The 13,266-nt window shown below is 35.4% G+C and overlaps 1 protein-coding gene across 2 annotated transcripts; it reads right to left on the bottom strand.

Annotated features, from left to right (window-relative positions):
- Positions 1-375: 375 nt before the first annotated feature.
- Positions 376-9,434, bottom strand: LOC104232385 (uncharacterized). 2 transcript variants are annotated; one of them, XM_070170941.1, is made up of 8 exons: positions 8,757-9,434; positions 7,081-7,157; positions 6,781-6,949; positions 5,488-5,576; positions 5,235-5,399; positions 4,977-5,054; positions 2,677-2,780; positions 376-917 (listed from the first exon to the last, which is right to left on the bottom strand). In XM_070170941.1, exons 1-8 carry the CDS (start codon positions 9,241-9,243, stop codon positions 812-814), a joined length of 1,275 nt encoding a protein of 424 aa, XP_070027042.1. In that variant the 5' UTR covers positions 9,244-9,434; the 3' UTR covers positions 376-811. The 2 variants fall into 2 exon arrangements, with proteins under 2 accessions (XP_070027042.1, XP_070027043.1); XM_070170942.1 differs by lacking the exon at positions 2,677-2,780.
- Between the last annotated feature and the right edge of the window lie 3,832 nt (positions 9,435-13,266).

Here is a 13,266-nt window from a genome sequence, read left to right as displayed (position 1 = left end):
TGATTCAACTTTTGATACTACGATTAAAACTGTGATCTTTCAGCCTATTGGTGTCGCAAATTCTCATGATATGGTTTAACTTTTTAACTACATACTGATCCTATGTACTATACTGCGCTAGCTTCTTCATTCCTGGAAAATATTGGCATGCTTAATTTGGGTGACAAATTTAAGGTTATATAGACTCCATTTGACAAGGAAATCAACTATTTATAGGGACACATAACGTTATAAGACTGAAATGCTATCACACGTCTTTCTTTTATATCTTCATAATTGAAGAGGAACCCCTTCAATTCTAAGAATTATACTTGCCTCCTTTCAAGTATAATGTCATTACATTAGACCAAATGAAAAAGGAAATCAAATATGGCGTTACAAGCAACGACACAAATGTTATAATACTTTCACAACATTAATGTCTTCTGTTTTCAAAAATGACACCGAGGATTCCAAAACGACGCAAAACAGAACAAAAAATTTGCAAGTTCTTAGGTTAGGAAATTGTGACTTACATACAGATTGCAAGGATATTTTCTTTCTTTCTATTTTTTGAGAAGTAATACAGGGAATATATTCTCTTCATAATATAATTAAAAAATCAATTTATGTACGATATGGGATTAGGAGATTATCTCACCCCACAAATTCCTTCCTCGTAGAGCCAGAACCAATGAAGAGTTAGCCTTTGCCTAATGCTGCATTCTCGCGGAAAACCATTACAGGGCAACCCCCAGAATCCAGAAGTGCAAAGCTGTGGAAAATGCCACTTGCATGGACAAGATATTTACTCTGGTCGGATGTAGTGTATCTAAAATAACTGGAAGAAAAGGCTAGTGGATCCATCACCAAAAGATCTTAGATCAGCTGGTCTGACCAATGCTCTGCACAGAGGGCAAGTTCTTTCCCTTTCAAACCTGAAGAGAAGGTGAACCCTTTTAGCTATTAGAAGCCACTAACTGGCAGCAAAATTTAGATATAAAACTTCCTCATTTAAACGATGCACACAGCAATAAGCAGCATCCATAAAACAAAGGAAAGAAGAGAAAAAATTTAAGTGGCACAAAGTATATAGCACGAGAGACAAAACCATCACAGCTTCAACATCAAAACAAATAGGCCAATTTACAAGAACGAAAAGAAAATGCATTACAAAGTTATCTGTGGTCAGCAAAATAGTAGTAGCAACGCCAATCACAATCTCCCAATGGACCACTAAGTCATTGGTTTGATTATACTACGAATCAGAGGAAGAGCAAACCCTACTTTGGGACTTTACATACTTCCTCTTAACAAATAATGGAAATTATAGCATCAAAGTTCTCTATCCAAATTTTATTGTAATAACAGCAGAAGGGATTATCTAAAAATCAATCTCTATATGCATCACCTGTTTATAGTTTTTTCCATTTAAGTTAAATTTCTTGAGTAAGAGTTACCCCCTTCAAAACTATGGGAGTGACAAATAAGGTAATTGCCAACGCTAAAAATGAAGTCACTTCATACTGGTCATAACACTCAGATGCTTGATAATTGGTTAAAACAGTTTCTGGTGAAAAGAAACTTCAATGGTGAAATTTATACTGGAGGTACAGTTCTTCACAGGGTGAACTGGTGATTTATAGCCCGTTTGGCCAAGCTGCAAAAATAAACTTATTTTGAGAAGTGCTTTTTTTCAAAAGTGCTTTTCTCAAAAGTACTTTTGATGAGAAGCAGTTTGTGTTTGGCTAATTAGTTTGAAAAGCACTTCTGAACAGCAATTAGTGTTTGGCCAAGCTTTAAAAAACTGCTTCTAAGTGTATTTTTCTCAAAAGTGCTTCTCAAAAAAGTGCTTTTGGAGAGAAGCTACTTTTTCTGCTTCTCCAAAACTGCTTCTGCTTCTCCTCAAAAGCACTTTTTTTCCTTCCAAAAGCTTGGCCAAACACCTCAATTTTTGGCCAAAACTGCCTTTGGCCAAAAAAAAAAGCACTTTTGGCCAAAAAGTAGCTTGGCCAAACAGGCTATTAGTCATAAAGATATTCCCATAAAAGATTAAAAAAATTAGAGCTACCCAAAAACCCCAAGAACTGTAGGAGTAGATGGGAGTCGTGAACTATCTATCAAATATTATATGTGACACTGGTATAAATCGCGACCACTGTCTTTTTCTTTTTCATCCCTTTTCCTGTTTCTCTGTTAGTCAAGTAAGACTTCACTAATACATGATATCCACCATTACCAAAACAACATGAGACTGAGTGCTAAATTACTATTTTGAATACACCAAAGGTCTCTCATTGCTAGCAAAATTGTTTCACTTATGTTGTCAGGTTAAGGTATTAATGATCTAGGTGACTAGTTCAGCAAAGCAAAGGATCTCATGCAATTGCAACAATCCCAGTTGCAGACGTTCTAATACGACACCGTTAAACTAGAGTCACCTAAGCATTCATTTATTTATTCCTTGGGCATTCCCTAGTAGGAGCCCACAAAGAAGGCATGGCTGTCAGTTACCCCTGCTACCCCTTTTGTTACGAGGTAACATTACTACCCTGATTTTCACAAAGTTATTGACTCCGAATTGACAACATTCTGGAGTAATGCCGACATTTTGTTAGAGAAAACAGTATAATGCACTTCGTAATGCATTTGTTCAACTAAAGGGTTTTCGTGAAGAAGTGCTTCAGATATATTTACCACTCTGAGACACAGTCTTCACAGAAGATGTGTTTGCAACGCAACAAAATTGGTGCATGCATCTTCTCCTGGCAAATAGCGCACAGATCGCCAGCCGCATTTACCTGCGTAGACATTTAAAACCAAGTATACAACAGTTGTCAAAGAAAGCTAGAAATCTTCAAGACATTGTAAAATGAAGCAAACAAATCTAGGGAATAGCTAGAAAAAGAGTACATTCCTGAAATTTGTAGCTTAAAACATCTAGTGACACTTTAACCCAAACATTCATTAAACTTGTCTCATAAAAATCTACCTGCTTATATTAAGCCAGAAATGGCTTTATATTCCAGAAGTTGATAGGAAGTGTAGAGAATTTCTGTGGGGCAGCACAACAGACAAGAAGAAGATATCCTGGAATAAAATTTGTTGCCCAAAGAAGCAAGGAGGACTAAACATTAAAGGATGCAAGTTATGGAACATAGCATCGGTTAATAAACTAATATGGCTAGTAATGGAGAAGAAAGATATCTTGTGGGTGAAATGGGTGAATGGGATTTATATGAATAATAGCAATGATTTCTGTACACAAACTCCTCCTAATGATAGTAATTGGTATTGGAGAAAATTGCATAAGATCAAACTAGGTATGGGAAGATAGTATAATGGGGGAGTGTATTGCTTAAACTCTAATAAGGAATACTCAGTCGCTAGAGGTTACTTGGATTTAATGGGGAAAGCAACAGAGATGGAAGCTGCTGAACTGATATGGAGCAGAATAGTACTGCCTAAGCACAGATTCTTATTGTGGTTGGCTGCACAGGATAGGTTACTGACAAAAGAAAGGATGCAGAGGATTGGTATTGGATGTGATAATACTAAATGTGGCATGTGTGAGGAGGATAAACTGGAAAATTCAACACATTTGTTCTATGAATGCAACTGGGCTGAAGAGGCATGGGAAATTACAACAATGGATTGATGTCAAGCTACAACACAGAGAAATAAAGGAAGCATTGGTCAGGATAAAGCATAAACACTAGAGCAGATTCAAGAAAGGAGTCATGGCCACAATATATGGAGCAATGATATATCAAATCTGGATAGCAAGGAATCACAGGATATTTAGAGGGCAAAGTGTACATAGCAGTTTTTCTACAGCAAATTCAGACAGTAATTAGGGAGAGAATAGACATGTATAGAGGATCAAAAAGTGGACAGAAGAATGTTTTTCTTATGCAGAAGTCGTGTAACTAGAGATACTTGAGGCTCAATAGCTCTGGCAACCTTCCTGGAAGGGAGACAAGACTATGAGTGCTCTTTAGGTGTATTGACTATTGAATTGTTATTTTGTTGGTATGGTAATATTTCACATGTGTTACCAAAAAGAAAATTATTTCTAGTTGAAAGTAATATCTTCTAGAAATATCAGGAACTTTAATTCAACAAGTATTTCTCATTTTGATGATTCTAGATTTCAAGACAATTTTTTTTTCCTAGAGACATCCAAATTTTAACTCAACAAGTACTTCTAAATTTGCTAATTCTAGATTTCGGATAGAGTCTGCTCTCTTGACCAGGACATAGAACAAAGACGAAATACGGAAATATAGTTCTCTTTAGGTAACTGAAACGAGGCTTATGCATGAAAAGGTTCCAGTTTTTGCCATGCCCTGCTTGTCTGGATGCATGAACAAGGGATGGAATGGACATCTCAATGTAGAAACAATTTCATCTACTTGGAGATTCACGGGTACTTTCCTTATAATTAAGCCAAATGAATGTTTTAATCAAAGTAATAATATGCATCATTTCATAATCATCTCAGAGAATTTTTCTATTGATCTGTTAATGTAAATCCTGTCAACACATTTAGTTTCCTTAGATGTTTACAAGTACTTGTTTTATATGTATGTGGGCGTACACATATACATAAAGGCAAACAAAGAATAGACTTTAGAACGTCAGTAAATGCTGGTAATACAGCTTTGCTTTATCAAGTCAGAAGCACTTAGGCAAAGCTGATTAAAAAGCTAAAACTGATCAACGATTATAGTAATATAGTAATATGGTTGCTCCAGCACTCTAGAGTCTAGAGAAGCCATGGGAAGTTCAAGGAAATGATAATGAAACTTCTTATCAGACCAAATAAAAACGACAAAGAACAACAATCTTTGATCAGAACCTATCATTCTTCATGAAATATAGCTTTGACAAGTAAAAGTTTCAAATTTTTGACATCTCCTTGTTGTATCTATCATTGCTCCTAAGAATAAGTCTCAGGAGTTTTGCAAGCCAGTAAGTCAGTAACAATATGATACCTGCTCAGGTGTGGCATGAGACCCATAATGGACTTCCTTTTTGGACAATGCCTTCAAAGCAGTATAAAATGATTTTACCTAAACAGCATAAACTGAGTATGAGGGATACCGAAGGAACCATGCCAAAACATTTTTTTAACAAAAACATGAAGAAGATCTAGTAGGGTGGGAAGGGGTTCCCCACGAAAACTTGATATTACAAAGTAAGGAAAACCCAGATTCGGTCATGCAGCTTCAGTAGTTACAAAAAGACCCTACCTTCTCAACAATTGAGGTAAGCTTAAACGTCAAGTACAGCCCCGTTGTCAGCGATGAAAAAAGGCTTCCGTAATCCTTATTGAGAAAGAATCTATACCAAACAGGAGTTGGTAACAATCCACGATATAACAACAGTGTGTACTCCACCAGAGTCAGCATTTGACCCTACAAGACCAATACAGTTCACTTTTCTTGCAAAGATGAATAGAGAAAATCAATAAATTACCACATAGGAATCTGCTTAACAGTCTACCTGTCTTCGGAAATTGTGGCCCCTGCCATTCTTGTAATACATAAGCAGCACTAACTTCAAAGCCATTGCTGCCTGACGCACCATTGTATCTGGAATCAACAACAGTTAAGACAAAGGAGAGGATCAAATCAATACTCTGTCCAATGATTACCCCCGAAAGGAGGTAGAGAACCTTTGGCACAACCTTGCATTAAGCCCTATTTCAAGTGCACGCTCCATTAAACTGAGGAGAAAATATTTCCCTTTTTTCTCTTTTTGGATAACCTAGGTGTCGGACCGGCTTGCGCACACCTCGCCTAATTCCACGAGATATCTGCTACCTCCCACCAGCACAGGTACCCCGTAACTCTATCCACCAAGGCTTGGATAGATGGAAAGAAATCATAACAACAAAAGAGGATAGAGAAAAACTGGCACACCCTACTAAGACCTTATTTCAATTACATACTTCATTAAAACTGACACAAAAGATCAGTCTAATATAGAAAGAGAAACGCTAGAAAGAATGAACCATGAACAAAGGCCCTTAGTGGTGTCCGAAAAAGGGCCACAGCCACACAGCAAATTGTTGCTAGGCAATATTTCATATCGTGTCAGGATTCCATGAATGAATTACTTTCTTCTTCCTTCTCCGTTCCTTTGTTTTTCATAAAAGAGAAATGAATTACAGAAATCAGTGAATGAAATAAGGCGATAAAAAAAAAGACCTAGAAACGAGCAAGGAGGATTGGTTTCCCCACCTTAAAGTACCGAGCATTTTAGGGGTCTAGCTCGCTGATATAAAAACCGGAAGATTCAATTCAGTCCCAAGCATCCCTGGATCGAATCCTTAGTTAGAGAGAGGGGCTAAGCCTACGTAACGCTATGGGAACAGCCTTTTTTGTCCGCTTTTATCTGGGAGATCTGGCCCTATCTTTAGAGGTTCATTTCTTTCTTTTTTCTCTTTCCATAAGTTTGGTAGGGTGGGGGAGAAGAAGGTATGGAGCTGGTTCAGAAGGAAAGAGGTTTTCCACTATATGATTGCCAGAAATAAACCTGACTACCGAACCCACAAGAAGGGAAAAAAAGAATAAATGCATTTGACTTTTCATTCAAGCGAGCACAAGAATGGCCAAAATCAGAAGAACATGTCAGATTTAAGCTATGAGTTCAAAAGCACCCGTTTTAATTCTTTAGTGTATTTATGCAATTGATAACAACACGTTGGGAGATTATTAGAAGGTCAACAACATGTATACTCCATAATAACGTGTGAACAACAAATAGAAGTATTAGGCAGATCAAGAACCATACCATTTACCAGGATCATGAAAATAGCATGCCAGAAAGGTGGGATGACCTTCGGAGGAACCATAAGCAATGGATAGAAAAGGTCATCATTGCGATACCACCAGTAGATTCCAATAACATGAATGACGAAAACCACAAAATAACCAACAAGGACGTCTATCTTTCTCTCTCCCTGCAAAAGTCAGAATTCATAATGGCAGGATTCTCAGTTTTCCTTAATCTTTCTACTGATGATAGATGAAAATAGAAGTTGCATTGAAAGAAAAAGAAATCAGAATTCAGCAAATGGAGCACATATTACACCTTTAATGCTGTCTGCTTCCGAAGAATGTCATTTGACTTGAACATGAAGGCAGTGATCCAAATGGTGACAAAGAAACCTGCAGTCCAAGAATTAGAATATAATGGCGAACGTGATTCAGCATAATCGAAAGTTAGCACGATATACATGTATATGATTATACAAAAAAAAAAGCACGATATACATGAATCATGAAACAGGAAGAAATTTGCTTGGAAAATTGTGCATTTGTGCAATTTGGGTTGAACTTAATCACTGTTTTCTTCTCTTGGGAATAGTTTTTAAACTTGAAAGTCTACCAAGGAAAAGGAAAAAGAAAAACCAAGCTTATCAAGCATGAGTCAATTTAAATAGTCAATAATGCTACTTCTACAGCAAACTTCATAATGCACTCTCCACATGACAAAGGCAACAAGTGGCCCCATCTACCTTCTTCTTATCTGATAAACTAAGCTTTTATCAAAATGCCACTCCAATCAAAGTGCCTTTCCGTTTTTTAAAGGCTTTTTAAGGTTCACTTGGTTTCATATGCACCACTCAGGGGAAAGGACCGCCGGCAACTCTACTAAATCTTGTCATATAGCAAAAAAATCACATATGCTGTGTAACATCTCTGGGAGAAGGTTCAGTAAATAATAAACATAAAGAAGGTGAAAGACAAAGGATCAGTTACGCCTTCATAGTCCATTTGAAATCCCTACATTTCAAAATGCATAAGCTAAACAAGCTTCAGTTACGAAGCAGTCCTCATCTTTCTATATATGTGGATAGGCAGAGAGCTTTAACTCTCCCTCAATTTTCTTTGTTATACTTTAAAATTTCTTTCAGCAAAACCAAAAAACTGAAAGCAGCACATTGCCCTAATTGGTTACGAGCGGTCGTTAACATTACCACCTTCACTATTAAAACGCTTTCATATTCAACAGCTTCCATCAAAAATCACATATAAGTTCCTAACCAATTTCATGAGATTATCATTTATCCTGGCAATTGTCCTACAATATCTAGCTCAAATGATTGCAGTTATCAGTACATAGAAACACCAGAAAACAGTTAAAGAATAAATATCCCATGAAGGTTTCTGTAACACCAAGAGCTGATATGAGGATATCAAAGAATCTAATTAAAGACACTGGGGAGTTAAATCCCAAAATTCGTCGGTAATCGTCTAGGCAGTCAAGCCTAGGGCAAACACCAAGGCCGACAATGTAGCCATTCTATAGCCTCGATATATAAATTTATCATGAGAACTGAAGGCTACTCAGTTTGATGTGTATTCCTTTTTATCTGCCACAGCATACACATATATACAGTAATATGACTGCATATCACCCAAAAAAGTACATCTACACCTAAAATATTGAGTGGAACCTATTTTCTATTTACATCAAAAAGAGATTGCTAATAGCCACAGATCCTGTAATTTGTGATTGACCATGACCGTTCAACACCCTTTTGAAATACAACATCGCCTAAGCCAGCCAACACACTACATACAAAGGTACAAACCCTTATTTCCCAAGCTATATCAATACTGAAACAATAACACCAGGTTCATCAAAAAATAATCGCATGCTCAGCTCACAAACTCAAACTAAGATTTCTCATATTCTTTTTGCATAAGCTAAACAACATTATCAGAGTAATATTAGTACAAAATTCTCAAAGTTTCATATACCTTGCAAATGCTGGCGGATGAAAACAAACAAGAGAAGCAAGGAAAATGGAAGAATCTGCTCAATCCACCTAGCCACTTGCTGTATATCAAATCTTTGGTACGCCGAATCCCTATTATTACTCCCAGCATCATCATCATCCTCAGCACTAACAGTAGGCGCCGTGGACGCGTCCACACCAGAACCCTCCCTCTCCTCAACAGAACCACTCCCCTCTCCCTCCCCACTATCCTCAACCTCAGTTATTCTAATTGAAACCTCCCCAGTACTACTATTACTATCTCCACTAACATTGCTATTAAAATTATCATCTACAAGAGGCTCCGTTTCAGGGTTATCGGGTCGGACCCGAAGTAGTCCGGAATACTCAAGTAAAGTGGAAACTGGGGATTGGAAGAAGCGCAGTGGACTGAATTGAACTCCAAAAGTGGTCGAATTGGGAGATGTAGGAGAAATATTTGCATTTTCTGAACCATCCAAAGTATCCATCAGAAGAAAATAGGAAAAGTGTTAAACAGAGGTTTTTGTATAAATTGTATTGACCCAAGAATGAAGATTGTGGGTATTTTCTTGGAGATGAAGAATGGGATATTATGTGAATTTTCTGACACACAAGAAATGGTAGTAATAAAAGTCAGATGAGTGAGAAAGCTTAATAGAGTAGTTAATATTATTAAAACTAAAACCGAACAATGAAGAAAATAATACTACTATTGAACTTTAGATAATGACAGCGCAATAAAATATAAAATAGTATCTCGGGAGAGGGGTTTTAGGAAAGTGTAAAGAGGATGGCATTTAAACAATTAACGTGTAACGTAATCTTTCTTTTTGTTTGTTTGAGACAAATGAAGAAATAAAAAGTTTCTTTTTTTGCATTAAGATAAGAGCAAGTGTTTGTTGAATAAGAATTACATAACGGTCCCAATACTCAGACGCGGCGCTGGGTTATACAGTGCTGGTGCACATCTTTCAACTTGCTCTCTATAACCATAACACAAATACGGGTGCATCATTTAAATTTTAAAATTTTAATTTTTAATATTTGTCATATTTTTTACTTATATAATTATATTAAATTTTAGTTAAACTCATAGCTCAAAAGCTGCATTCGCATTTGCCTTCATCAATCCTCCGAAGTCCGTTAGTTTTATTATTATTATTATTATTAATTTATATTATTATAATGTAATATTTATGTTATAGGTGTAATTTTGTTTAATATGTCATAAGAAATTCTTTATCTTATTTTGTTGATTACTAATTTCACTTGATATAGATAATTGTCAACATTAAATTTTAAGTGATTAGATAGAAGAAAAAAAAAGTTACATTATCAACAAAAGGTAGCTATATTATTTTGCGCCTTAAAAGACTCTTCTTTCTTACTCTTGTCATTTCTTAGTTTACTTTTAGACAATGAATATTTGCTGATAATTGAAATTTTTTATACCATCGAGAGTCATTGCTGAATAAATAGGATCTCTTCATACTTAGTCAGAGATCTCGATTTCGAACTTTGAAAATAAGAAAAAATCCTGATAGGGAGTGTTTCCTCCATTTATGGGCTTTTTGTAACATAAATCTTAATTAATCGAAGCTCCAATACAGATATCGTATACCAAATAAAGAAAAAATTTTGAACCTATCACCTCTAAGATTAACGCAACAATTATATCACGAAATTTTTTATCTAAAACCTTTTGACTTATTATGTTTTTATGAAAGAAAGTGATGGAGTAACTTGTGCTAATTTAACAAGTTGCGTAAATAAAAGAATTAGAAAAGTTACTTCATAGGATAGGCTTTTGAAATACTTGGTTTCCAAATATTCCTTTTTAGCGGCGCTTTGAGCATATTGGATTAGGTCTATTACAACTGGGTCAATCTCACCCAATGAATTATCATTATCTATCTATAGTATAATGTATATCACAAAAATACATTTAACTTGTGGAAGACTTTCTTTATTAAGGTATTGCTTTCGCTGGTATTAATTTTTTTGAATCTTTGTTTCTCTTCTTATTTAAAAAAAGACAATATAATTAGTATCTATTTATCTTTCTTTTCATTTCTTTGTTTAATTTATCCCTCAAATAAAAATATGAAACCGAAGTAGTGATTTGGCATTTGTAATGCGATGGTCATGAGTTATGCATTGACTAGTGTAAAAAATATTTAAACAATTATATCACTTGCGAGATAATTACTAGTAAATCTAGTTTTATAACAAATATTGATTGATACCAAATAAAAAGTGTGAATTAACTTATTAAGTAATCTACACTGACGGTGTAAAATAATTTTTTTTTTCATTTTCGGTGTTCATAACTTAAATCCAATACCTATATTTTTGTACACCCTAATAGCTCGTCTACTATCCCCCATTGAGTTATAATGTCATAACGCTTTTAAATTAAACAGCATGCACCACCTAAAATACCATGAATTAGCTTACAAAGGCTGACTCTTAAGCATAATGATTTGGCATGTTAATAGTTTTGACAGATGGATATATATAATTAGTACTGATTAATCATTAGCATTGGGTTGTGGTTGTCAACAATAATTAAGCATATGACAAGTATTTAGTAACTAATAATGTTATCCGAACATTTAAAAAAAATGATGGAAGCTAGCGAATTCTATATTTGCCATGCAAAAATTGCACCTTTAATTTCCTAATTATTAATTTAATTTCATTTTTGATTAAAATAACGAACTAAACTTCATCCCAAAAATTGACTTGTTCTCTAAATAGGTGTAAAAACTGATAAAAGGGAATGTCACTTCGCACGAATATCTTCAAAAGATATGACATATCGCTAGATATATGGTTAATAAGTAGGATTTGAGTGTACTCTAAGCAAAGCCACGAACAATATTAATCTCATATCAAATACTCTGAGCAAAATGAAATGCTCATACCCAACTTCAATGATTTGACCCTCTAACATCTGCCCCTATCACAGATAAATTTAAATCGCTACATTATAAAAGTTTTTACATGCAATAACTGTTATTCCACTTGTTATTGCATGTAGCTTAAGAAGATTAAACATTATGCATACATATAGCTAGGGGTTACAGGCTCATCTATGGATCCATAAGTTTCGATACAGAGTATAAAATATATGTAAATCTGTTAAAATCTTAACAAATATTATATATGAACCCATAATTTTAACAGTACAATGAGTTTAGTGCTAAAAATCTTTAAAGTTGAACCCATTAAATTCAAATCCTGAATAATTCACTTCGGCATAAAACTTAAACTCAATAAGAATGCACAGATGGTGACCATATTCAAAAGCATCAAATACACCACCGCTCATTCTACTATATTCAGCATTATCCTGCTGTTGCCAAATTTTATCCAAGGCTTCAACATGGGACTTGAAATCCAAACTTTACCTGTGTGGCAAGCAAGATATCCCTCTTCAAAAGGCTAATTGCGGGCCAAGCTGATTTTATAGACTTTCCTATCCCACTCCGATCCAACTATAAAGTAATCATACACTAGCTTTACAAGAAGAGTATTTTTTTCTTTCTCTTTTCTCAAAGATGCCAGCAGGTTAGTGTTCTTGAGTGTATGGGTCAAAATCTGACTAAGGAAATTTAGCACAAGGATAGATTACTAAGAGGCGATTAGGCCGAGATCGTACACAAGATTGAAGGAACCTACTGGCGAGCTGAATAATTGGGGCCGAGGTCGGGTATTCAGGCCAGTAATAACGGCTAGTTTTGCAATAAGATATTTTAGGGGAATTTTCTATTGAATATTTTCTGCACCTGTACTTTAGGTTAGGCAAGGGGTATGTCCCATATAAATAGAAAGGTAGAGAGAATAAAATGGGCATGAAATATTCTATATGAGAAGAACTCTTATGAAAAATTGACTCTCTAGAAATATACAAATATTGCCTTTCCATAGAAATTCGATTTGTTGTTTATCTCATCTTTCTCGCATCAGATCCGAGAAAGCTCCCGATTTTTTCATATTCAATTGTCTTACATCATTGTCAGATAGAGGAATCATCCACCTCATTCAATATTGAGTGAATCATTCTCTCTATTTACATTTAGTGTCATTTAATATATTTATTGCTTATCATTATTCCCCACTCATTCATAACAACATTATTTAATATACATTGTATTAAATTGAGTTTAATGCAATCATACGTTATTCGTACTAACATGTTTCAGATCTGAAAATTATTACATTTAACTAGGATTTACCTGTTATCTTCTCATTTAATTAGTTTTAAAAACGGTTTCACACTTTTTAAGTGACCGCAGAAGATGAGATCGACCCAAGCACCAGAAAGTCAAACGCCCTCTGCAAATTCTACCAGGAGCGGGGTCACAAAACCGAGGACTCTTTCACCCTAAGACAGGAGGTCGTGAACATGCTTCACCAAGGGCACTTGAAAGAACTGATGAGCGACCAGGGGAGAGCCAACTTCGCCCGAGCACGTGAACATCACCAGGGACCGCCCAAACCACCTT

This window comes from Nicotiana sylvestris, chromosome 3 (assembly GCF_000393655.2).
Source record: "Nicotiana sylvestris chromosome 3, ASM39365v2, whole genome shotgun sequence".
Lineage (NCBI taxonomy): Eukaryota > Viridiplantae > Streptophyta > Magnoliopsida > Solanales > Solanaceae > Nicotiana > Nicotiana sylvestris.
Note: the sequence above shows the minus strand (reverse complement) of the source record. Positions and strands in the feature narration are given on the sequence as shown.